General features: G+C 42.2%; 1 protein-coding gene across 1 annotated transcript in view; it reads right to left on the minus strand.

Annotated features, from left to right (window-relative positions):
• LOC142015815 (scavenger receptor cysteine-rich domain-containing protein DMBT1-like) overlaps positions 1-25,686 on the minus strand; it is a 135,463-nt gene extending 109,777 nt beyond the window's left edge. Inside the window, 8 exon segments of the mRNA XM_074999617.1 lie at positions 3,239-3,300; positions 4,083-4,102; positions 14,008-14,319; positions 16,028-16,066; positions 17,165-17,194; positions 20,024-20,164; positions 23,904-23,975; positions 25,575-25,686. Of these exon segments, the coding sequence (XP_074855718.1) occupies positions 3,239-3,300; positions 4,083-4,102; positions 14,008-14,319; positions 16,028-16,066; positions 17,165-17,194; positions 20,024-20,164; positions 23,904-23,975; positions 25,575-25,686 (788 nt within the window).
• Positions 25,687-26,237: the final 551 nt, after the last annotated feature.

Below are 26,237 nucleotides of genomic sequence, written 5' to 3' on the forward strand. Positions count from 1 at the left end.
GCATTCAGCATGGGCTCCAGCCCCAGCAGGGGATCCACTGCAGGGGCTCTGGCCCCAGCCCCATGCCGCAGTGGGGGGGCTTTGGCTCCATCCCACGATGCAGAGGGGCTCTGGTTGTGGCACCACCCCCTGCCTTGCAGACATGGATCCAGCCCCAGCCCCAGAACAGTCTGCATGGGGGAAGGAGGGGCAGGGCTGAGCTCCTGCCTCACATGCTGAGGTAAATCAGCTCACATGCCGGGGGGGGCGGGTTGCTGCCCCATGATCTAGATCATATCAGGAAATAAATCCATTTCACACAACACATTTTAGACACATCAATATCTTCCTATTATTAAAAACTATTCCATGAACTGAACCTCCAGTAGGGATATTTAAGATACAGTATTAGGAAAACATCATAACCAGCACAAAACCTAAGGAATGCAACTATTTCAAGGAAAGTTGAGGTTTCCCTTCACTTTCATTCAAGACTAGAAATGCCAACCACATTGCTTAAACAGCTGCAGATAATTAAATCAATGAAGCTATAATAAGGAGATGGACAGCCTCTCTTCTTTCTTCCTACCAAAAGGGATTCAGTTAGCAGTTTTGAGCTGTACAGATTAAAATGATGGGTTTTGATATGTGATAAATAAGGAACTAATGTAGATGCTATTAATCAATAAACAGGTCCCTGATGCTTGTGATGGAGCTGTTGATAAATAGAAAAGAGAAGTAGACTGACATGCAAAGTAATTTATGGAGACTCATACTAAACATAAGAGAAGGTTATTTACGTTTACCCGCATTCCTGTTCTCAATGTCATCTTTCCGAAGCTGAATCGGCCCAACAACAACTTCCACTTTTTCTTGGTAGGAGCTTGTATTTCTCTTGGACCTGGCTACACAGCCTTGGTAGCATCGGGAAGAATAATCAGATACCCTGCACACCACCATTTTACATTGCACGTAAACTGACGAATGTTTGTTAATAAACTTGAAGGCATTAAATTTGAACTGTATGGTAGAGCTGTAGGGTGAAGGGTATGTACCATAGGTAGAATCTCTAATACACCTAAAATAGACAAAAAATAAAATTAGTCTTCATGCCTACACACAAAAATAAATCATGCCATCGTTCTTGTTTTGTGAGCATTTTTTTAAAAAAATTAAAAAGCATTAAGAGAAAGGAAGAAAAATGTGGCACGAATAGAAAATGAAAGGGGTCAAATAGTGGCAGTGACTTGTCTGAAAGCAAAACATACAAGATTCCTTTCCCTGACATTTATGAGTGGGAGTTGTTTTACTGAACTCATGTTTAAAGTTAAGCTTGGGCATAAGTCTTTGTAGGTTCAGAAAAGGGCGACTAAGATGATTAGGGGTTTGGAACGGGTCCCATATGGGGAGAGGCTAGAGAGACTGGGACTTTTCAGTCTGGAAAAGAGGCGATTGAGGGGCGATATGATAGAGGTATATAAAATCATGAATGGTGTGGAGAAAGTGAATATAGAAAAATTATTTACCTTTTCCCATAATACAAGAACTAGGGGACACCAAATGAAATTGATGGGTAGTAGCTTCAAAACTAATAAAATTAATAAAAGGAAATTTTTCTTCACACAGAGCACAGTCAACCTGTGGAACTCCTTGCCAGAGGAGGCTGTGAAGACCAGGACTCTATTAGGGTTTAAAAAAAGAGCTCAATAAATTTTTGCAGGTCAGGTCCATAAATGGCTATTAGCCAGGGATAAAGTATGGTGCCCTAGCCTTCATAACAAGGGCAGGAGATGGATGGCAGGAGATAAATCACTTGTCCATTGTCTTCTGTTCTCCTTCTCTGGGGCACCTGGCATTGGCCACCGTCGGCAGATGGGATGCTGGGCTTGATGGACCTTTGGTCTGACCCAGTATGGCCATTCTTATGTTCTTATGTTCTATATTATGCAAGAGAAAGGAGATTTTAAACTATCATTTAGATGGTTTCCTTTCTATCTGTCTGAATTATTTTGAAATTAATATTTATTCATCATTAGTTATGTACAATTAAAAGTTCTTCAGTGAGTCAATGACTCACACATTTATTGACAATGGGACCTGCTGCTGAAAGATTTGCCCTTTCAGACTCAGAAAGAGGTAGAATCTAGTGATAATGGAGAAGTCCACCAAAATTCTGGCAAGTAAAGTGTAACCCATGTATTTTAGCTAAAAGAAGAGAAATCTCTCTTTCAGATACCCCTGCAGGGGAGTAGTAATGAGGTTTATCTGCGTCATTGTTTCCAGGCAGAGTTAGCGCTCCACACTCAGAAGGCTCTGGAATTAGGTGTGGTAGTTGTGGGGTGTGCTCCAATACAGTAAACACTCGATATACTCGGATTCAAATTGCATGTAACTCACTTTACCATGAGTTAAGCACAACTTGAAGCGGCTCTGAGGCTGTCAGCCCGGTCAGCTAGGCAGGCTAAGAGTGCCTTCTCCCTGCCTTCCCCATCCGCGCCACTGTCAGACTGACAGTCCTGCAACTGGGGTGAGGCAGGAAGAAGCAGCCAGGAAACTGACCGGCGCTGGTGGGCTGTTCAGTTTCCTGGGACGCGCGAGCGGACAGGAGCTGGGAACCAAGTGGCAGCCTGGTTCCCAGCTCTCCACCCTGACTTACACAAAAATTTAAGTTACAAAGGGGTTGCAGGACCCCTGCATAAGTCAGGGTTCTGTGTTTGTTACTGAGGTCAGACTCCACGAGGGACAGCAGACAGCGAGAAGCTGAGATCAGGAGTGGAAAGCAGGCTGGTATCCCTCTCTCTGAAGCAGCAGGTGGTGATGGTGTTAACCTTCTGCCAGGAGAAAGAGTCATTTCTAGTTTGTTATTCTCAGTTGTTATATTTTTCTTGTAACAGGCTAATGCTGTTGTGTACTTGTGACTAACCAGTCAGTTAAATCTGTTTCCTGGCTATCTAATGGTAATCCACAGTAAAGGCAATTCTGTAGGGATCCCAACTGAAGATTCATACAAGCAAGTGGGGGGAAGATGGCTTAGACTCAGTAAATTGTAAAGATTTGGTGATCAAAGGCACTTACTGAGACTTAGGTGAACTAAACCCAAGCTTTTGGATCTCTGTTTCTGCTGACTGTGTTTGGTGAGGACCAAACTGTTTAGTTTTACTTTTGCTTCCCTTTATTTATGTTCATTGTACCTGTTGAGAGATATCTGTGGATTTATAAAACGGTTACATTGTAAAAATTAGATTTGTTTCTTCATCACAGATTTTATAAAGTTATTTGATTGCTTTAAGTTTCTTTAGTTGGGACTTGAATATATGGAGTCTGGCCCTGTGCAATCCTTGCTGAAAATCCTTAAAGACTGAACTCTGGGTCTCCGTTTACCTTTCTATGGGAATTGGGATTTATTTTTTTAAGCACTGAAGGGGGGAAAGGAAATGTCCATCCAAGGTTACAAAAGCATAGAAGCATAGGAACTGCCGTAACGGATGAGATCAGTAACTTTTTTTCTGACCAGACCTTAGATTCTAATTTTTTCTATAATTCATTTATCTAATTTTCCACAAGAAATGGTTTAAGCAAAGTCACAAGAACGTTCTTGGCCAATTGACTGATATTAAACTACTTCAGCATCACTTGCAAAATACATAGGAATGCAGGAATATAAACAAATTTCTGTCATTTGAATCAGCCCTTGAATTACAGTAATTTGAAATAACATTTCCAATTTAGTACAAAAAAACTGGAACAGAACAAGAATGAATAATTAAAAAAATAAAGAATGAAAATATTTTGAAAATATGCAGTTGAATTTTATAGACAAATTATTTGAGGCCAAATTCATTCTTGATGTCAGCAGATGAAAAGAGCTTCAGGGGAATTAGCTCAAGTGGTAGCGTGCTTGCTTTGCATACAAGAGGCTGTGGGATTTAAACCCACATTCTCCAATGAAAGTAGCGCCTATTCTCTTTCTTTAATTGGGGGAGGGATAGCTCAGTGGTTTGAGCATTAGCCTGCTAAACCCAGCGTTGTGAGCTCAATCCTTGAGGTAGGCCAATTAGGGCAAACAGATGTCAGGAACGGTGCTTGGTTCAACCGCAGGGGACTGGACTAGATGACCTTCCAGCTCTAGGAGATGTATATATCCAATTTTTTTTTTAAATCTATCTATAAAATTCATTGACCTCAGTGGAGTTGGAGATAAAACCTGCTTACTTCAAAATTGAATTCACCATGATGGAAAGATCTAAACATAATTTTTTGTTATTGCTCATTTCTTGCCAGGATTGGTTTTAAAGGTTTATTAAACAGTTAGTTGGCATAGGGAACTGAAATTAGTTTGCTTTGTCCCTATTCAGATTGTTCCATAAGCAAAACAGATACAGAAATGCATGCACAGATTCATCCAAAACCACTGCTGAGAAAGGCCTTACCCACTCCTGATAATGTCATAGGTTACTGTTGTAAAATCATTGGGATCTGGTGATGCAACACATGTGTCCAAAAACAACACCAGATTTGGGTCAGAGCTGTTAATTGATGCCTGAAGAAATAAACTCTGGTTCAGGTGAACATAGTATGGAGAGTCATACACTGGCCGTGAGAAGGATGGAGATTCATAAAATGAAATGTTCACGTCGTATCTGCTGTACTGGATTTCATTGATCTCAAGAGCCCTTTCCTCAGGAAAATACATTATTTTTTTCCACGTGTTTTGCAGCATTTTGCAGTTGATGTGCAAGTGAAGATCTCTTTTCCTTTTGATTACATAACCAGAAGCGGTTGCTTTGATCAAGTTGGAATAGATTATAGTGTTGTTGTTTCCCTGTGTGACGCATTAAATACAGAATTATCTAACAGTCACATTTTTGTCCAAGGTCATAATTAACAGGAGGCTTACTAAGCTTTTGATGCACCTATAGAATAACACGCAATTTAAAAGCATTGATTCCATTGGCTGTATTTTGAAAGGAAGTGTGACTTTGAGCCTTTCTATTCACACAACATTTTGAACAAAATTGTTGGCTGCATGATATGGTGATTACATAGAGGTGTGAAAAATAATTCCATTGGAATTAAATGCAGGCAAGTTAGCATTAGTACAAAGGCTGAACGTGAAACTCACAAAGATCAGTGAAGTATATAAACCACAGGTTGAACCTCTCTAATCCAGTTAGCCAGACAACCATTGATCCAGAAAAAGTACCCAGAAAGTTACTTGAGCAAAAGTGCGACTGCCTTTACTTCTGGGCACTTGAGTACAATAAAGATGGGGGTGGTTTGTACTTTTCCTCAAGTAGGCTTCTGGGGGGGTGCCACCATGAGCTTGTACTTAAGTACATTTTTCCTCCCTCACATGCAGCTGTATGTTTACTCAAGTAACTTTTGGGGTACTTTTCCCACCTCTACTTTTATCATTGGGATGGCCATGTTTCCCAAGGTGCCATAAAGTTTGTTTATAGCCACCAGTCCTGGCTCTAAGTATTGTGCTGTTATTAAACTGTAATTTATCCTTAAATGTCTTCTAAGGGCCTAGTATGCAGTGAAAGTGTTGGTAATGTGCTAAACAATGTTGACCTCCCATGGTCTGGCAAATGTCTTGTTCAGCACCAATCAGGTCTTGAGGGTGCCAGGCTAGAGAGGTTCAACTTGTAGCATCTAACTTAATACATATGAACACAGATTAAACCACTCTAATCTGGTACATTTTGGTCCAGCAAATCCATGGTCTGACATGATTTTAAAATAGTCAGATGATCATGTATCACAGACGTGGCCCAGTTTCCAGTGGGTTTTTTTTTTTACAGCCACTAGTCCTAGCTGTCAGTGTTCTGTGCTGTTAATTTAGATTTAATTTACCCCTACATGTCTTCTAAGAGCCCAATAAGCAGTAGAAATGTTGACAATGCTGCTAGACAATATTGACCTCCCATGGTTAGGCAAATTCTCTGGTTCAGCACCAGTCAGGTCCTGAGGATATCAGATTATAAAGGTTCACCTGTACTGCTGATGCTTTAAGTGGGATAGGTGAAAGTACCTTGCTAAACCAAGGCCTAAGTAAGAACCAAGTGTTTTAACTATTCAAAATATTTACTCATGCTCAAAGAATGTCTGTGAATGTGGCTTGAGATTATTCATATACCCTCCCCTAATCCACAATATTCCCCATCTGGTCAAACTACTGCAAGTAAGGAGTTTCCTTCAGTCATGGGCAGGTTCAACAGTTGGTTCACCTGTAGTTTCTGTGAAGCACAGAACAGGTCTCAATTCAAGACCCTTGTCAAAAGGAATTCTGCACTTCACAGACTCCTATTTACACTGCTGGATAAATATTCAACTGGGGGTGGAGGGGGGCTGACAGAATCGCTGGGTCCTTGAACAAGGGGAGAGGGCAGCTCCTGGAAGGGATGGGGCTTAAACCACAAGGGACCAGGAAGGGTCAACCAGCCCCCACTGCAGCTGAAACCGCACTGTATCCTCCCCCCGGCGCTTAGTGCTGCCCAGTGTTTGCCGCACATGCTCCAGCAGTGATTGAAAAGGCCCCAGGGCAATTGCCCCCTTCTTTGGTGGGCATAATTCAACTGCCTACCTCTCGCCTGGTGCCACACCCGTTGTACGGAATGTTGAACACAATATGGTTTGCTGAAATCTGTGGTTTGCAAGAAGGGTCGTTCAAGCTGACGTTCTCTGAACTGTAGCCTTGTGAGTGGAGATAGGCTCTGCTAACAGCTGCGTGCATGTATTCTGGCAAGCACAGGAGAGCTGGTGGGTGGATAAATATGTCAGTATGTTGAAGTGATCAGGCCCACAGACAGCTATTCCAGGCCCCAGGACAGAACACTCCGTCACACACACACACACGTACAAGTCACATCCACACAGATGCAGTGCCCCAGCATGCAGGCAGTACTGCATCTGCACTGGCTGGTGCCCAGTGAGCTCCTGGCTGCATTGCTGGGCAGGTTCTTCCGGCACAACCAGCACTTCCACATGCGTACCTGCTAGAGTTGCCAAACTCTCCAGTCACACAAACCAAAAGACCCCTGGCCCACTCCCTTCCTTGAGGATATGCCCCTGCCCCACACCTTCTCCAAGGCCCTGTTCTCCACCCCCTCCATCACTCACTCTTCCCCACCCTCACTCATTTTTGCCAGGCTGAGACTGCAGGTTGGTGTACAAGAGGGAGGGTGGTGTGTGGGCTCTAGGAGGCAGTTTGGCTGTGGGCTCTGGTCTAGGGTAGGAGGGAGCAGAGATGCAGCATTTACTTCGGGCAGCTCCTGAATTGACTAGCACATCCCTCTGACAGCAGCTTCAGACCAGGAGGCCACAAGTCTCTGTGCACCACTGTCCAGAGGCACTACCCCTGCAGCTCCCATTGACCACAGGTCCTGGCCAATGGGAGCTGCAGATTCATTACTTCAGGCATGGGCAACATGCAGAGACATACACACCCCTCCAGGGGCCACAAGGATGGTGAAGGTCACTTCCAGGAGCAGCACAGAGTGAGGGTGGGCAGGAGGCCTACCTTAGCCCTGCTGCAGTGGCAGTGGTGGCTACTGCTGGAAGCCCCAAACCCTTTATCATTATCCGAACCCCTGGGCACTTGCCCCTTTTGCCCTCCCAGCAACAGAAGGCCTGCAGCGAACACACATGCTGCTCTCTACTCTGCGTGTGTGTTGGAAAAAGCGGGGGTATTCATAAGACAAGCCACATGATTTCACCTGTCTTCTGTCTTAATTATCAAATTATGCACCAGGAACCTGTGGCTGCAGCTGTGGATTACTATCCCTGAGAAAATCTGCAAAATTGAAATTTCTCTCCTTGTGACCAGTGAGTCTCTCATCAGTGATAAGGATCATATGAATCAGTTACCAGAAGAGACCAAGTTCTGGAGTCAAGAAAAAATCCATTTGAATTTACTTGGAATTTTCCTTTAGTAAAATTAAGGACAGTACTATCCTGGGCTTTATTATGGAAATAAACTAAAGCATTTCAGTATTTCTGGGAGGGACTGATCTGAACACAAGGGGCGCTGAAGACCAGTGTTCCCCCGGGTGTTTTTTTCCCCTCCATGGGAAGAATAAATTTGTCCTGTGCTCCGAGGTGTGTGTGGATGTGCTCAACCAATAGAAAGACCTGCTGTCCACTGTGGGAGCTTACACATAAGGTCAGGTGGCTCCTGAATCTCTGACAGGTGGCTGCCCAAGTGCTCAGTTTACAGGAAACACAGGGGAAGACAACCCAGAAAGAAAAATCGATGTGTTGTGCAACAGAAATTTTGCTGGTATGAATTATACAGATCAGCCAATGGAACTAACCAGTTACCTACTGTTTAGCACGAGTAATTGTTGCAGAATTTGGGGCTTGCGCAAACAACTTTAGACAAGACTTATGGGGTTTGGAGCCACATTTGCAGAGGCTGACTCACATCAACAAGCATCAAACGTGATAGTCAATTGTTGGGGCCTGGATGGTGCATGGTCTCTTCCTGAGCAAATGGAACATTGAAAAGAGTTTTGCCTGAATGAGGACTTAAGGATCAGACTACAAGTGGCTGTGACAAAAGTGTTCAAGTTCACTTGTGGGCACCTCTGCAGCTGAAGATCTGGATAAATTGCAGGGGATTCAGGGAAAAGCACCGAAAACAGGAAAGGGAAGGGAAAGGAAGGGATAAATGTAAATTTAAATAATTCTAACACTAAACATGGATCAGTGAAGTGCTAAACAGGCATTGGGCTTTGAATAATAATACTGTCAAAGGAGTTGGGGAGAAGACATACTACTGACTCATGCTGTATGAAGGGGGTGATTGCAATGAGAGTTTTGCCTATATCAGGACTAGATTCAGACCCAGAGAGACTGAGCAGTCAAGTTGTGCAAGGGGCCATAAGTAAAAGCAATAGGATGAGACGAGGAAACAGTAAATTTAGGCTGACTATCAAACAAAATGTCCAAAAATAATTTGATAATTACAAAGCTTTATATTTAAACAAATCAAACTATTGTCCAAAAGCAAAAGGCCACTAATCATACAACAGTGAGTGGTATTTTACTGAGGTGGCTGAACATTAATGAATAGTTATTTAGTAAATAAAAGTCAATAAATGGACTGGTCTGCTGAAAAGAAAGGTTCTGTATTAAACATGAACTTACTAGTATTCTGATCTGCTGGAATAGTGTAATAGTCAGCATGAAACCCTCTGTTTGTGACGCTCGAGTCACTGTGAAATCGAACTGTCATCAAGTTGGAGGATGATATATATGTAAGAAAGGAATTATAACAAATTTTCCCCAATAAAGGAGATGTATTGAGTGGCCCATCATATATCTCAAGATAATCTTCATAGCATGCACCACCTTCTGTCCTAGGGAATAAACAGAAACATTTTGTAAGCTATTTTGTAAACTGCTACTTAAGTATTCATCAAACAGCATCACTGAAATCGCTAATTAAGCTCTTCAGACTCAAATGTGTTTGTGGCAGATACTAGTCTTCATTTGCATCTTGTCTCATACCAGCCACATTGTTAAGACTCATCAAGTGACAACAAATAAAACTTCATTCAGGCAATTTTCATTTAAGGTTTACCAGTGACTTAGAGCTGTCAAACCCTGTTGAAACATGTCCTTCAGATGCAGATGATGACTATTTGAAAAAATCCATGGCTCTGAACCATGGATCGCCTGTAAAATTAGTGATTTACTTACAAGATATCTCTAATTGAAAGTGTAATACGGTAGTTGTTCTCTGCTTCTATTTCCCACACACAATCTGCATTGTTTGGATAATTTTCAGGATACAACGGGCTCTGAAATGTCCCAGATGAATGTTCAAGGACACCACCACAGGTATATTTTACTGTTCAATAAAATGTAAGACAAGAAAATACATGTGTTATTTATATATGTATATATTTGAATATGGATTTATCAGTCAGAGCCAAGGCCTGCTGAAGGTAAAGAAAAGCTTCCCATAACTTCAGTGGTCTTATAAAAGATGCTCTATAATCTGTGTCTGATCTCAAGAGCTCTGAAGCCCACTCACAGCCTCATTCAGTGCTCAGCATGTCTCAAAATTAGCCACTCAATGGACAGAGCTGAATACAGAAAATATGGGCCAAAGAACATTCAGGGAAGTGTTTGTCTTTTTTTTCCAAAATGTTTTTAAGTCACGTTGAAAGCAAATTTTTGAAGAAACACTTAATGCACTTGGGACTAACCATTACAGCCTGAATACAAATAGCATCTACAATCAACTTTGGAACATCACAATCTTCCCTGATGCTGAGCTTTAAGTGATATAAGGCTTATACTTTCCGCCTCAATTTTGTCTCTGGGGAACATGTATAAAAAGCAGAAGAACTAGAAAAGTCCTTATTCTTGATGAGTGACCCACATACATATCCTGTGCTTTTTATAAAAAAATATGGAGCTGTATTATTGTCTGATGCAGAAAGAAAAAGTTTAAAGCTTCAGAATTATCTTACAAACCAGGATCTTTGATTTCCAGTCGCGGCCTGTTGAGAGAAGGGAAGGTACTGTACAGGCAGCAAAAATTAAGAAAGTCTAGGGCTATAGAAATGGCATGGGCGCTGGGGGTGGTGTCAAAAGACTGGTATCTGTTCCTCACGATGAATTCATGCAATTTAGCAATGTAATCCCACCATATGTCAACAGCTGTAAACCGAGGCAGATATACATATTTTTCTCTCTTCCCAGAAACACAGGGTGAGCATGGAGTCATAACAGGGCACTGGAAGATGGCAGAACACAGGGAGCAATTCAACAACTGTACCAAGAAAGCTTTATTGCCTAAACCAGATTTAAACTTTTGTCCCTGGAACTGTTTTTCAATTCATCTCGTCTCTCATTTCAGTTGATGTGGCAACTGCACTATGAAATCAGAAGTACAGGAATATGAGCCGCTGATCAGGTAACTAATATGGATAGACCCAGTGATGGTATCTCCAGTGTAATCATGTGGACAGAGCTGGCAACGGGTTTATTACAAAGAAAAGTTCCAGAATTAGTATTTCTGTGGTGTGGTTGCTAGTGAGAATTTTCTTAAGGTTAGGTGGCTGTCTGTAAGAAAGGACAGGTCAGTTCCAGGGCCTGTGAGACTATAACATCCTGTTCCAGTATAGGTTGTAAATTGTCAATAATGTGCTGGAGTGGTTTGAACTGGGGGCTCTGGGTGATGACAAGTGGTGTTCTGCAATTAACCTCCTTGAACCTATCTAGAAGTAGCTGGTTTCTGGGTATTCATCTGGCCCTGACAATCTTTTTTTTTTCTCTCTCTTCTCCCAGTGGGAAATTAAGTTTAGACATTTAGGGGTAAATTACAGCTAAATAAACAGCACACAACACTGAGAGCCAGGACTGGTGGCTGTAAACAAATTTTATGGGACCACAGGAAACTTGGCCACACCCCTGATAAGTGGTCATCCAGCAAACTAAAATCATGATGAATTACAGATGTTGCCAAACCAGAGAGTGCTGGACTGGAGAGGTTCAACCTGTACCACATCGGAAATTTGCCCTTTATATTGCTATTCAATCTGTCTCTCATTTCTCTCATTTACATTCATGTGAAAGTGTACTATAAAATAATAGGGTAGAACACAAAGCGCAGAACTCTGCCAGAAAGGAACATTTTAGTGAAAGTAGAATGAGTTAGTATTTACCCGTTGTTGCGTACGAAGACCCTGATGTACTGGATTCTGGCATTCCTGCAGGAAGATAACAGAAGCATAACTAGAGACCTATGTTGACTTTTCACAGGAATGGCAAAATGCACATCCTTGCTACCACCTTTCAAATCCCCACGCCAAATCATGGAGACATCAGAGCTCAAGTTCTGAGTTAGATTTACGTGGACAAAACACATATTCCCTAGCCTTATTTATGAAAGAGTGGAAATATTGTAGCTGAAACATGAGGTTCCAAAACAAACGGATTTCAGCTTTAATGGCTGAAGCTCGAAAAGGTAACAGGCAACTAATATTTGGAGACTTACCATGAAAATTGTTAGGCAGCCTTAGCTATAAGAGATGCTAATAGCTCTTCCCATAATAAATTTCAGTGGTGATCCTGTATATGTGCATTTCAGCATATTCAAATTTTATGTCATGCAAGAGATGAGTTACCTGTTGGCAGAGATGTGTTTCCAGCATCTGAAAGGGTGAAACATGAGAAATTATAGCTTCAATTATTAGCATCTCAGGAGCTGGGCAAAAATTTTAGGCCAAAACTTTTTTTTATAAAGCACAGTTGCAAATTTGGCAACACCAAAACATTATGCGATTTGTGCTCATTTCAATAATTTTTCAATTAAATTACATTTTCAGACACCTCTCTAGTAACGTTTCTTTCTGAAAATTTAAAAAAAATAATTTTAAGTGTGAAATAAATGTTTCCAATTTTTATTTAAAGAACTCCAAACTAGCTGAAATGAACCCAAAATGTTACACTTTTGTTCAAATGATTTTTTTTAATTATCTGAACCATACTTTTTTTATTTTTTGATTTACTTAAAATTTAAAATATTTGGTTTTGATCCAAATCAAAAATGATTTTATTTGAATCTGCTAATGAATAAATAATACCTGGTATGTGGTTGAAAGTATGTATAATACACAAAACAAAAAAGCAGTCTTGTAGCACTTCAAAGACTAACAAAATGATTTATTAGGTGATTTACTGGGTGATAAGCTCTTGTGGGACAGACCCACTTCTTCAGATCTGGAAAATGAAGACTGCTTTTTTGTTCTGTGAAGATACAGACTAACACTTGTGACCATTTTAAGTACAGATGATATTAGAAGCTGCAGGACTTATTTTAAGGGTAAACATAAAATATAGTATAATGTGCTTAATTCCAGCTGAAGTCAGTGGTAAAATTTTCAGAAAAAAAATCTCTTTTTTGATGGCAAAAGGTTACATTTGAAACTTAAATAGGTCTGTCAGTCTTCAGATCTCTAAGGGCTGTATGACGTTCATTATCCATATTGCTGAATAACTGAGACATAAGGGCTATGTCTTCACGATAGCCCTATTTCAGAATAAGATATTTCAAAAAAATCTTATTTTGAAATTACGCAACCACACTCAAATGCATTTCAAAACCACAAAATAGCACCCGGTTATTTCAAAATGGCATTTCTGGTCAGTAGCGCTATTTCAGAATAGTTCCATTGGAGCCCCTTACGGCCTATGTCAAAACAGGCTTTATTCCTCAGGAAATGAGATTTACTGCAATCAAAATAAAGCACCTATTATGTCAAATTTATTTTGAAATAGTATGTGTCATTTAGACAATAAGATAACATTTGGATAACTGCTGTTATTTTGAGGTAACTTGGACATAGACAGGAAAACTAAAGGTATGCCTACACAGCAGCCTTATTTTCAAATAAACTATTCCAGAATAACTATTCAAGAATAGCTTATTTTGAAGTATTTTTGGGAAGGAGGGTGCTTTCAAACTTGGGGCTTCCTTTCAAAGGAACACCATCTACATAGCTATTTTTCATTTCAAAAAGCAGCAATTTCAATGCTTCAGGCGGCTGTTATGCAAATGAGTCACTGAATATTCATATCAATGCCTCATTAGCATTTTCAAACTGCTGCATTTACATACTCCTTCTGACAGGCAGGGGTAGTGTAGATGTGGCTATACATCCTATTTCCAAATAGGACCACTGGATGCACAATGGCTTAATTCAAAATAGGCTCTATTCCCTATCGAGGGTGTATCTACATTAGCTGGCTACTTCGAAGCAGCCAGCACAACGTCAAAATAGCACGTGTCACATTCACCAGGGATATAACTAGCTGACTACTTGCAACACACAACTAATGTCTTAGAAAGGAAGACAGTGGCCTTTTCAGTGTAGGATTCAGTTCCAGAAACTGTATTTCATATATTGAAGCCTCAGCAGTGTGACTTTCAAAAACACGTCAGACATGATGAAAACCATATTCTCTGCCAGGAAATGACCTGCAAGATACCTGCAAACTCCGGATGTTTACCTGAACAAATGACACCAGCATCTTCATGATGACCACAGTCATGAGTGAGCCAACCTGCATGAGGACAGTCCCACAGGTAGTTTTCCCATCCTCTGCACCTCACATCATCCAGGATAATACTTGCTGAGCCTTGACCATAATAGGCATCAGTCATTGCTGCAACAGCATAGCCACATCCAAGCTGCCCGCACACGATGTTCGCATCATCGAGATCCCAAAAATCATCACACACTGTCCCCCAGAATCCTGCGTAATACACTTCCACACGGCCCTCACATCTGCTAAGTGAATTCACCAGTCTCAAGGCCAGCCCTTAAATAGATGCAAGGGAAATATTGTTAGCACATGCATTACAGTGTTGTTCCTTTTCATAACTCTCGTAACTCTGATCCATGTATCAAACTCCAAATGTGGGGATTCTGTAGTCAGAATCTGGGTCAACATTGGAAAAACACATTTGAAAAAGTAACCCAAACTTACGTATAAAAGGACATCATCTAAACTACCTGTTTCCATTCAATAAAGGGATATTGGAATCATCACGGATAGTTTTCTGAAAAAATTTGCTCAATGTGCAACGGCAGTCAAAATGGAGAGCAAAACGTTAGGAACCATGAGGAAAGGGATAGATAACATAGAAGATATCATAATGTCACAATAAAATCCATAGTGCAGCCACATCATGAATTATGCTTGCAACTATCGTCACCCCATCTCTTAAAAGATGCATTAGAATGTGAAAAAGTATAGAGAAGTGGGACAAATTTAGAGTTATAGAAAGGCTTCCATTAGGGATGTTAAGTTTTAACCAGTTAACCAATTAACCCATAAGCCTCAACCTAAATGGGCAGGGGCGTGTAGTCAGGGGGTTGCCCTGGCCCTAAGGGGCTGCCACAGGTTGGAAGTTGCTCCAGCATAGCCAGAGTAGACCCCCCACATCCACAGTGGCCCAGCTCAGGAGAGTGCCATGGGCAGAGGTGCTCCAGCCTGGCTAGAGCAGTCCCCCATCTGTGGCGGCCTCCAGGGGAAGCAGCCCCCCTGCCATGGACATGGGCTGCTCTGGCCAGGCTGGAGTGCCCTTGCTCACAGCATGCCGAGCTGCTCAGGCCCAGCTGGTGCGTCCCTCTCTATAGCATGTCCAGGGCCAGCATGTATAGGGGCTGCTCCAGACAGGTTGGAGTGCCCCTGCCCGCAGCGCTCCCAGGCTGGGCCACTGTGGCCAGGTCTCCAAATCTGCTCCAGCCCACAGGGATGCTCCAAGCTGGGCCAGAGAAGCCCCAGCCCCCAGTGCACTACAGCTGTGGGCTCTCTAGCCTGTGGATAAGCCCCTGTCCACAGCCTCCCCACCTTCCCTCTTTAACCAGTTAACTGGTTAAACCTAAGGGTTAACAGGTTAACTAATTAAATGGTATTTTTCATCCCTAGTTTCCATATGAGGGGAGACTGAAAAGATTGGGATGGTTAAACTCAGAAAAAAGACCATGGAAGGTGGATAGATACAGGCCTCTAAAGTCATGAATGATATGAAGAAAGTGAATATGGGGATGTTATTTATCCTTTCAGGTTACACAACGAGAGGTCACCTGATGAAATTGATAGTCAGCAAGTTTAAGACAAACAAAATACTTTCTTCTTCACCCAATAGGGCGTAAACCTGCAGAAGGCACTGCTGGGGAAGCTGTGAGGGTCAAAAGTTCAACTGGATTAGAAAAAGAATGAGAAGTTTATTGAGGAAAGGCCCATCAATGGCACTTAGCCACCACTGTCAGACACACAATCCCTTACTCTAGGTGTCCCTAAACTGCCAGAAGCTGGACTGAAAGACAAAGGATGGATTACTCAGAATTGCCCTGTCCTGTTCATTCCTTCTCAAGCATCTGGCCACTGTTAGAAGACATAATTCTGGACTAGAAGTACTACTGGTCTGACCTAATATGGTTGTGTTTATGATCAGGTCAATGGTGCTGAAACCCATAATAAAATCAGAAATTTCATTAAAACAAGGCGAGGCAGCACTTACCATTCATAGTGGTGTTCACTGGTGGGAAAGAGGTGCTTGCTGTAGTAAGACAAAAGCATAATTAGAAAAGACATTTATGATAATGACAATGGATCCTGCTATTCTGTTATCAAGGAGGGGAGCATTAATGAGCAATAGAGATCACCAGCAATATGCAAGAGCAGAGGAACAGCAAATCATGCTCTAAATCCCAAACTCTGGATCCACTTTGACAGCTACAGAAAACCTCAAACAATTCACGGCCAAAAACAATAAATCAACCTGATTGCAATAATATGCCGAGAACTTTTTTAGGGTACTGCATACTCAAGGGGCTTTACAAATAGCAGCTACAGAATCCTCTCTACAGTCCTGAAAGTTGTTTAGCAAATGTTTCCTCCCTTTTATAGATGGACTGATAAAGAAAATAAATCCAGCTATAAAGACTAGAGAATAAAGGAGGAAAGAAAGATGCAGAAAAGACATAGAGGGGGCAAGAGCCCCAAATACATCTTTTTAGGGTTTATGGCCTTCTCTACCTGCAGGCGAATTAAAAGGTAGGAAAGCTGGGAGAAAGAGACTCCACTGACCTCACTATGGAAATGTCCTACAAGGTCTCTATGTAAGAGAGTGAGAGGCTCCCACTTCCCACACATGGCAGCTGACATAGAAGACTGTCCCACTGTGCCCTGCAACTGCCCAGAGTCAGGTAAGCATCCAAATATCAGCAGCTCTGTGCAGGTAGGGAACCATCTCAAAATATCCTCCATCTCATGCTAGGAAATAGACTCCACCATTTGCAGCATGAGCACCCTGGAGAATCCCTCCAGGTTCCCAAGGTAAACAACATCGAAGAATTGTATGATGCTAATTGCCACTCTTTAGTTCTTGAGTTGCTGGCCTTACAATCAATACTGTTTTTCAGCTCCTGCTGCATTGAGTATGTATGAGTGTGCAGCGGCTTGCAACTCCTGTTCTTCCAACGCAGCTTTAGAGAACCAGCAAAGTAGCGACTCTTTCTGGTGGCCCCCTAAAGATTTGCAGGAGTGGAGAGAAGTCATTCAAATTCTCACTGTTGCCAGCACACTACTTTAATGTATTGAGGCCGGGATACCTTGCAGAAAGGAATTTTTGTCATAAATATTAATCTTGATTTACCTGTTTCTGTGAGTGGGCTCAGTCCAGAACCTGTTAGCACAGAAGCATGAGATATGTAATGAGGATGGTGTTTTTCAGAACAACAGAGCAGAAGTTTGAAATAGCATATTTGCAAAACGTAATCATGTCCATATTACAATAATATGCAAATGTAATAAAATTAGGTTTCCATTAGGCTTAAACCAACTCCCATTAAAGTAGATGGATGTTGGATTGAGCCCTTATTATCCCAGCTGATAAGACCCCTTACCTAAACATACTGGCTTGGATCTATAACTTGAAGTCTTTACATCAAGATTTGAGGTTTCAGTAACCCAGATAGCTGTTATGAGCATATGGCAGGAGAAGATGGGTGAGATTCTGTGGCTGGTGATGTGCAAGAGGTAGATTAAATCATCAGGATGGTCCTTTCTAACAAAGTCGGCATCATTCTCCAGCATCATCTACATCAACAGCTAATGATACGTCTACACAAGGGGATTAGATCAAATTTGTTAAGGTCGATATTCAGCACCTGACTTTTTGAAGAAGTCAAGGGTGCATGTCCACTATGGCACTTGAAGTCAGTAGTGTGTGTCCCCATTAGGTGGGCAGCTTCGACTGTCAGTTATGCACTGTGGGGATCTATCCCAGGGTTCCTGCTGCCCCCTTGTATCGTGGGTTAAGCTCCCAGTGTCTGATGGGACAAAAGAGTGGTTCTGGGTGTGTGTTGTCAGCCTCCCATAGTACACTAATCTCCTCCCCCTCCCTTAGGAAGGCAATGAACAAAAAGTGTTTTTTCCATTGCAAGGCTAGTGTGGGACCCATCATAGCAAGTATAATGAGCACCTCACATATTGCACTGCGGTACATGCAGAGCTTAAGTAACCTTCAGAGCAATGAAGATGTTGAGGGGGACACAGACGTTCATGAATATGAAACCCTGAAGAGGAGGAACAAGGAGATGCTGGCTGTACTTGATGTTTTGTACACAGTAGAGCAACAGTTCTGGTGCCGTGAAACAAGCTCTGACTGGTGGTACCACGTTCTGCAAGTCTGGAACTATCAGCAGCAGCTACAAAAACTTCCACATGCACAAGGCCACTTTCATGGAACTTTGTGAATTACTTCTCCCCACTCTGAAGTGCTGCAATACCAAAGTGAGACCTGCTCTGACAGTTCAGAAGCATACAGCAATAGCTCCGTGGAAGCTTGCAATGCCAGGCAGCTACCAGTCAGTGGGCAATCAATACCCTTCTGACTCTGGGAAATGTGCAGGACACAGTGGATGGTTTTGCAGTGATGGGGTTCCCTAGCTATTGCTGGGTGATAGATGGAACACACATTCCTATCTTGGCACCAGAACACCTCACGATAGAGCATGTAAACTACAAGGGGTACTTGTCCATGGTGTTGCAGGTGTTGGTGGATCACAAGGGTTGTATCTTCAACATCAGCATGGGATGGTCAGGAAATGTGCATGATGCGCGCATCTTTTGGAACTCTGGACTGTTCAGAAAACTGCAGAACAGACTTTTATTCCCAGACCAGAAAATTACCTTTGGAGACATGGAGCATGATTAAAAAAAGAGAGTTCGCCAGAGGTGCCCTCCTGGTTATCAAGGTTTGGCTGTGATGAGGAGGGGATGAGGTGCAAATTTAAAAAAAGTTCCTGGGTGTCAATGAGATCAGCTGCTCTGTTTGCCTCCTGACCATTGTCCTTGTCCTCTTCTTCCTCATCCACCATGTCTTCCCTGATGTTGCCTAAGGCTGTCTGAGAAATGTCTTAGTAGGTATCATCCATGGACTGTTTGAGGACAATGCTTGGGTCCCCTCCACCAGAATCCCATGCAGCTTCTCATAGAAGCGGCATGTTTGTGGCAATGACCCTGCACATCCATTTGCTTCCTTTGTCTTCTGGTATACTGGCCTGAGGTCCTTTATTTTCATGTGGCACTGATGGGCATCCCTGGCGTATCCTTTTTCCACCATGCCCTATGAGATCTTGTCATAGATCTCTGCGTTTCTTTTGATGCTTCGTAGTTCTGCCAACACAGCATCACCTCCCCAACACATAGCAATAAGGTCATGGATCTCCTGCATGCTCCATGCTGGAGCTCATCTGTGACCCTGGGAATTCATTGCCAGAGTTGCTGCTGAGTTATGCTGCCTTGTCCACTCACCACACAGGTCTAAAAGGGAAATGAAATTCAAACTTTCCCAGGCCATTTTCCGCACACCTGGAGAGCAGTGGAGCTGAAAGTGACAGCCAGAGTGGTCACACTGAGACACTGTGGGACAACTCCAGGAGGCCAAGAACATCTAATTTCACAATATTCCATCTGCACTACCCTGAAGTTGACCATGGAAGGTCAAATTTGGCATTATTCCTCATGAAAAACAGGGAGTACAAAAGTTGACCTTAGGAGTTCTTAAATTCAGCAGAACAGACCCTGTAGCATGGAGTAATTGCTTAGATAATTAAACTAAGTAAGCCAAGTTCGACCTAATGTCCTCATGTAGACCAAGCTTACATGTCAGTTATGTGCTTAAGATATATCTTAGTAAGGAATGTGATATTTGCTGTCATAATGAAAAGACTTAAGAAGCAAAGAATTTTAAAAACATGATTCTGAAGATATTTATCAGTAATCACAAAGCTGATTTGCTTGATATCAAAGTTATAGAAATAGCATAAAAAGGAATATGTACCTGAGCATATGACACCAGCATCTCCATGAGGACTACATGTATGAGGCCAAGTTTCAAAAGGGCAATGCCACAACATATCTTCAGAGCCCAAACAGTTTACTTTAGTCATCCATGGACTTGCCAAGCCTTCACCAAAATAGCTATTTCCTAAAGCAGCGACCGGCTCACCACAGCTCAGTTGCCTGCATACAACTTGTGCATCGTTCATGTCCCACAGATCAGCACAAACTTTTACCTCTCGTCCAAAGTAAATGATTTCAACATGACCTGCACAGCGGTTTGGCCCTTTCACAAGCTCCAGTGACAGGACTATGAAAGAGAGAAAATTATTTGTTAGACCATTTGTCCATTGTCACATGGGGATGTTATATAACTTATGGTTTTTCATTCAAAATTTGACCTGCTAATGGAAAAGCAATGCTATTTACTGAGCAACTAGTCCTGCATCTTTAGCTCCTAGCTGGCCATAGCATTGTCTGAGTTGACATGACCTTCTCAGATGACAGGTCAAGGATTCAGAAGTCAATGGGTCTCACCCAAGAAGTCCCACCGAATGAAGAATGTTGGTCAATACTGGTGCTGTGCACTTTTACTATGAATGAATAGCAGAATTTGGGATCCAGCACTCTGCACTGCCATTCCCAAGCATGAAGCTCACTTCACATTTCCAGGGCTTCGATTTCAGTTTCATTACAGTCAGAGCTACATTCATGGGACATTGCTCTTTTCCAAGCCAGATATCAGGGAATTGTTAGTTAAATATGTACCACTGTAAATTAGAATCAGTACAAACATAAAAATAACATGTAAGCAGACTCACCATCACCCACAGTACCAACTGAAAAACAAAACACACACAACACAAACTATGTTAGGATAAAACACTTACACTTCGAGAAAGCTTTTCTATTTTTCTTTCTAACTGCGGTAACATGCAGAAACATATTTTTTTCCACCATCCTAGAAAGAACATCACGTTGTCCACAATGCACTCCTGGTGCTCCCATAGCCCTGCAGAAAGTGAGGTTTATACCAAGCTGTGAGAGTACCTGGTTGTTCTGTGACTACATTTTTCCCATGAAGAGCTGCGGTCTCCAAGACTGTGTTTGCATGACAGAGCAGTTCTGAATTCAGATTCCTGCAGATATTCCCTGTCCCATCTGAAACCTTCCTTGGGGATCAGTCCCTGAGAAAACTCTTTAGCTGCTTACAACTGGAGTTGATATGTTGGTGTGTATTATAGCACTTCCTTAAGCATTCATCATGCTGCTTTCAAGCCACATGATAATATTTAGGTCCAAGCCAATGCTAACTGAAGCATTCAAGAAATATTTCTGAGACATGAACTAGATGTAGGACATCTGATTTCAGAAATATTGCATTCATTGCCCTCTTCATACACTGTTTTGGGCAGAGATGAGGTTGGCAATAGAATAAGGACTATAAAAGGACCTGAGAACATAACATGGAACCACCCTTGTGCCACAAAACTCTAATCCAAAGCGCTCCCAGTTCCCCAGTATGAGGGGTAAGTTATGCCAAGTCATGAAAGGGGCTAGGAGAGCTTTGACTATATGGATCACAAGAAGAGGTACTGCAGTAAAGAGGGCAGTAACATCTCAGAGCAGCTCTGCCCTCAAACTGCTACAAATATTCTCTTCTCCTCCCAAAGCCTCCTTGCACTAGGTTCACTGACATCATGTGTGTGTCCTAGAGCACAACAGTCAATGGACCACCATGTATGCACAAATCACATCCACACAGGGGCTTTCCACCTGACATATGGGTGGTGCTGCACCTGAACTGGCTGGTGCCCAGCAAGGTGCTGGCTGCCCTGCTGAACATGCTCTTCTGGCAATGGCTTCCACCTGTCCACCTGGTAGGGTTGCCAACTGTCTAGTCATGCAAACCCAAAGATTTTTGCCCTGCCCTTTTCCAAGGACCTGTCACCAACTCAATCTATCCCCATTTCCTCCATCAGTTGTTCCCTCCCATCCTCACACACTTTCAGCAGACTTGGAAAAGGAGTTTGCATGCAGGAGGAGATCAGGCCCTGGGAGGGAATTTGAGTGCGGGAGGAGTCAGGGATCGGGCTCTAGAAGAGAGTTTGCTGCAGGAGGAGAGAAGGGGTTGGATTCTGAGCATGAGTTTGGGTGCAGGAGGGGATCTGGGCTCTGAAGGAGAACTTAGGTGTGCGGTGCAGGCTCTGACCTGGGCCAGGAATTGGGTGCAGGAGGGAGTCAGCGGGGCGGGGGTCAGTGCTTACCTTGGATGGTGCCCAAAAGCAACAGGAACACTGCCCTGGCAGCAGCTGCATGGCAGTGGGGGCCAGGGAAGTCAGCGTACTATTGCTGACAGGCCCTTCCCCTGCAATTCTGATTGGCTGCAACCTCTGGCCAATGGGAGCTGTGGAGTTGGTGCTTGGTGAAGGGGTAGCATGTGGAGATAACCCTCCCAGGGCTGCAAGGAGAGTGCCAGCCATTTCCAGGAGTGGCAGAGAGTCACAGAAGGCCTGGGCCCTTTTGAATCACTTGGGTCCCTGTTATTTGCCCCATGTGCTCCCCGACAATCATCAGGCCTGGTTCCTACAACCCCAGCATTGACACACAGCAGTATATTACCATTCTTTTTAAACCATTCTTTCAATCTATTTGATAATGCTTTAACCTTACCCAGTTCTAAAGTGTCCAAGGAATATTTCTGAGACAGTTATCAGACATCTTACTAGAGTCCACATATTATGTATACTGCCCTCTTTCACTCATTGTATTTGCCAAAAACAGTGATGAGTATCATCTTTTCTGGCGAAAACAAAAAAGCAGTCCAGTAGCACTTCAAAGACTAACAAAATAATCTATTAGGTGATGAGCTTTTGTGGGACAGACCCACTTCTTCAGATCATAGCCATACCAGAACAGACTCAATATTTAAGGCACAGAGAACCAAAAATAGCAATCAAGGTTGACAAATCAAAAAAATTATTATCAAGGTAAGAAAATCAGACAGCAGAGGGGGCAGAAGGTGGGGGGGTCAAGAATTAGAAAAAGCAAAGTATGTAAAAGAGCCCCTATAATGAGCTAGAAAATTGTTATCCTGGTTCAAACCATGTCTTAATGTGTCAAATTTGAATATTAAAAAAAAAGAGAGTTCAAGGGTGGCCTGATCAGTACCACACTCTACCAGAAACCCACTGATCATTATACTTACCTACACGCTTCTAGCTTCCATCCTGCACATACAACTAGATCCATTGTTTATAGTCAAGCCATCATGTGCCAACAATACCCACATGCTTTGTATATCGGACAAAGAATTAATGGGCACAAAACAGACATAAAAACACTCCTGATTCACATACCTGACAGCCAGCACTTTAACGGAGGGGGCCATTCTATTAATGACCTGAAAGTCTGTGTTTTACTGAAAAGGAATTTTCACAGCTGTTTGGAAAGAAAGGCTGCTGAACTCTTTTATATTCAAATTCGACACGTTAACATGTGGTATGAACTGGGATAACAATGTTCTAGCTCACTATAGGGGCTCTTTTACATACTTTGCTTTATCTAAATTCTTGACTTCCCCGCCTCCTCCTGCCCTCTGCTCTCCAATTTGCTTACCTTGATAATAATTTTTCTGATTTGTCAACCTTGATTACTATTTTTGTTTCTCTGTGCCTTAAATAAAACTGTTCTGGTATGGCTATGGTCCGAAGAAGTGGGTCTGTCCCACGAATGCTCATCACCTAACAAATTATTTTCTTAGTCTTTAAAATGCTACAGGTCTGCTTTTTTGTTCTCATAGTATATAGAATATCACAGCTTTCTGTCTGGTACTGTTCTTCCCTGATGCGTTCTTCACAAATTCACGTTGTTCAAAACCATTACCACTATGGGTTTTGCTTAGTAGTCAACATTGTGCTCGCAATTTCACTTCAGTGGATATGTTAGTTTTTCTAAGACGCATAATTCCATTTTCAACAGGCAGGTACAATATAAAATCCCATAAAATAGATCAAATATTAGTAAAGCTAGGATAAGTTAGGACTTACAAGTGGTTGCCTCTGTTGTGGTTGGAATAGGTGTGATAGATGCAGTGGTCTGAATAATGGATGAACTCGTTTCTTTTGGAAGAAAACAAAAGCAAAATTAGAGAGTTTTCGGTTTCTAAAAGGATGTGACACAAAGTCCTTTGTTGCTCAGTCTATACTAATTCTTACGAGCAATTTTGATATTTTAAACAGCTCTCTTGTAAACCCTCTTTCTTTCTTATTATTGAAGCCAAAACTTAATTTCTTTCTTGGTTTTAAAGATGGGACACCATGTGCATATAGTGAAGGAATGTTCTTGTTTCCTTTTCTTTGCAAAAGTAATGTAGTTAAAGATGTCCTGAAAATTGTCCATCTGCTTAATGTTGGGTAATTTGAGGAATATCCCAAATGGTCAAGGAACCTCTCAGAGCCAGATCTCCTGCTGTTATCAGATGCTGTCGATACATTCCTTTTGATGTGATACACCAATTTAAATGGAGTGGTGATCTGAATTAAACATTATTAATCTAAATACAGTAGTGCCTTGATTTATGCGAGGGTTGGATTCCCACACACTCTTGAGTAACCACAATTTTGTGTAAGTGGGGGGCGGTTTTTTCTCCTGACATGTTCTGCAGCCAGGGAAGCAGCAAGAGCATCTGGAGCTCCTTTTGCAAGGTAAGTCCTGGGGTTGGACGGCAGTGGGGAGGGATAAGCCTGGTGATGGGTTGGGGCCGTGGGAGGGCAGCAAGGGGGTTAAGTCTGGAGTGGATTAGGGCTTCAGGGAGCAGATGGTGGAGCTAAGCCGAAGCTGAGCATAAGGGGTGGTGAGCTGGAACCAAAGCTGGGCATATAGATGTGGGAGTGAGCCAGAGCCATGTGGAGGTGGTGAGTGGGGTTGGGGAGGGGGTTGAACCAGGGCTGTGCAGGGCCAGGGGGATTGAGACAGGGACGGGGGGAAAGGGATTTTGAGCTGCACTCAACTCTCATTAATGCGAGTTAAGCACAACTTGAATTCGCACATTTCAAGGGTTTACTGTGTATCTAAAATAGTGTCCTAGAATCCACTGAAAGGAATGCCCCCTTTCTTATAATTTACTATTATCAAGATGTGTATCAAGATGGCTTATCAAGATATGTAGTTCCTGTGAATTCCATTCCCAAATTATACTTTTGGATACATCAGTTTTGCCTGTATTTCCTGGGGAGCACTTGTTACAGTACTTATTACATCAGTGAAGATAGAATTTTCACTGCCTACCACGAAGGCCAATCCTGTCAGAATATTACCTTGTTTTATTTTCATCAAGATAAAAATGTGAGGGATGGTAACTAACTGCTCCTTTGCATATATTCTTAATAGTAGCAGCAGAACCTTCTTGTACGGCTGTATTATATACTCGTTGCCAGAGCTCCTGTCTATTAGACATGCATTGTAAGTGCATTTGACACTCTGAAGTACTGATTCCAGAGATGTGCAGTTCAGCAGCTGGAAGTTATTCTGTGAATTAAGCAGTCTTGTTTTGATCCAGCAAAATATTTAAGCACAGGAATGGTCCCACAGACTTCAAGAGGGCTATATATGGGCACCCATTTTAACCTGTGCTTATGTTCTTTGCAGAATTAGAGCCAGATTGCTCAGCAGTGACAGGATCAACTCATTTACGTGACAAAGTATAAATCTTGAGTTACCTGTTTGTGGAGGTGCTGTTAGTTCAGAACCTGTTGATGTAGAAAGATCAGACATTTGAGAAATGAGACTCTCTTTCACAGGGGATGTGATGTTGAAAAGCAATATAAACATCGTGTTTACAAAAAATTATACTATAAATTAGGATAATGGCTAAGCAATAAAATTCTTCTGCCCTTGACTCAAACCAAATCCCACTAAAGTCAATGAAGAAATATCCCCTGACCTTAAGTGAAATTATGTTGGGCCCATCCTAGCCCAGCTGATAGAACTCTAGACCTATGCACACCCTAGATGGTTCATGACAGCAGTATAACCTACATCAACAGCTAATTGTATTTCCTTTAAGGCAGGGTTTATATACTTAAAGTATATTTTAGCTAAAAGTGTGGCATATACTGAAGGAAAAGCTGTAAAGCAAATAGTTTTTAAAAATAATCTTTAGTCTATTTTACAACAAACACAAAGCTGATTTGTGTAATATAGATGCCACAGACATGTAATAAAAGATACTATATACCTGCGCATATGACACCAGCATCTCCATAAACACCACATGAATGGTGTGCATTTTCATAAGGGCAATGCCACAACACATCTTCAGCACCAGAACAGTTCACTTTAGCCATCCAAGGATCTGCCCAGCCTTCACCAAAATAGCTATA

This window comes from Carettochelys insculpta, chromosome 7 (assembly GCF_033958435.1).
Source record: "Carettochelys insculpta isolate YL-2023 chromosome 7, ASM3395843v1, whole genome shotgun sequence".
NCBI classification, from domain to species: Eukaryota; Metazoa; Chordata; order Testudines; family Carettochelyidae; genus Carettochelys; species Carettochelys insculpta.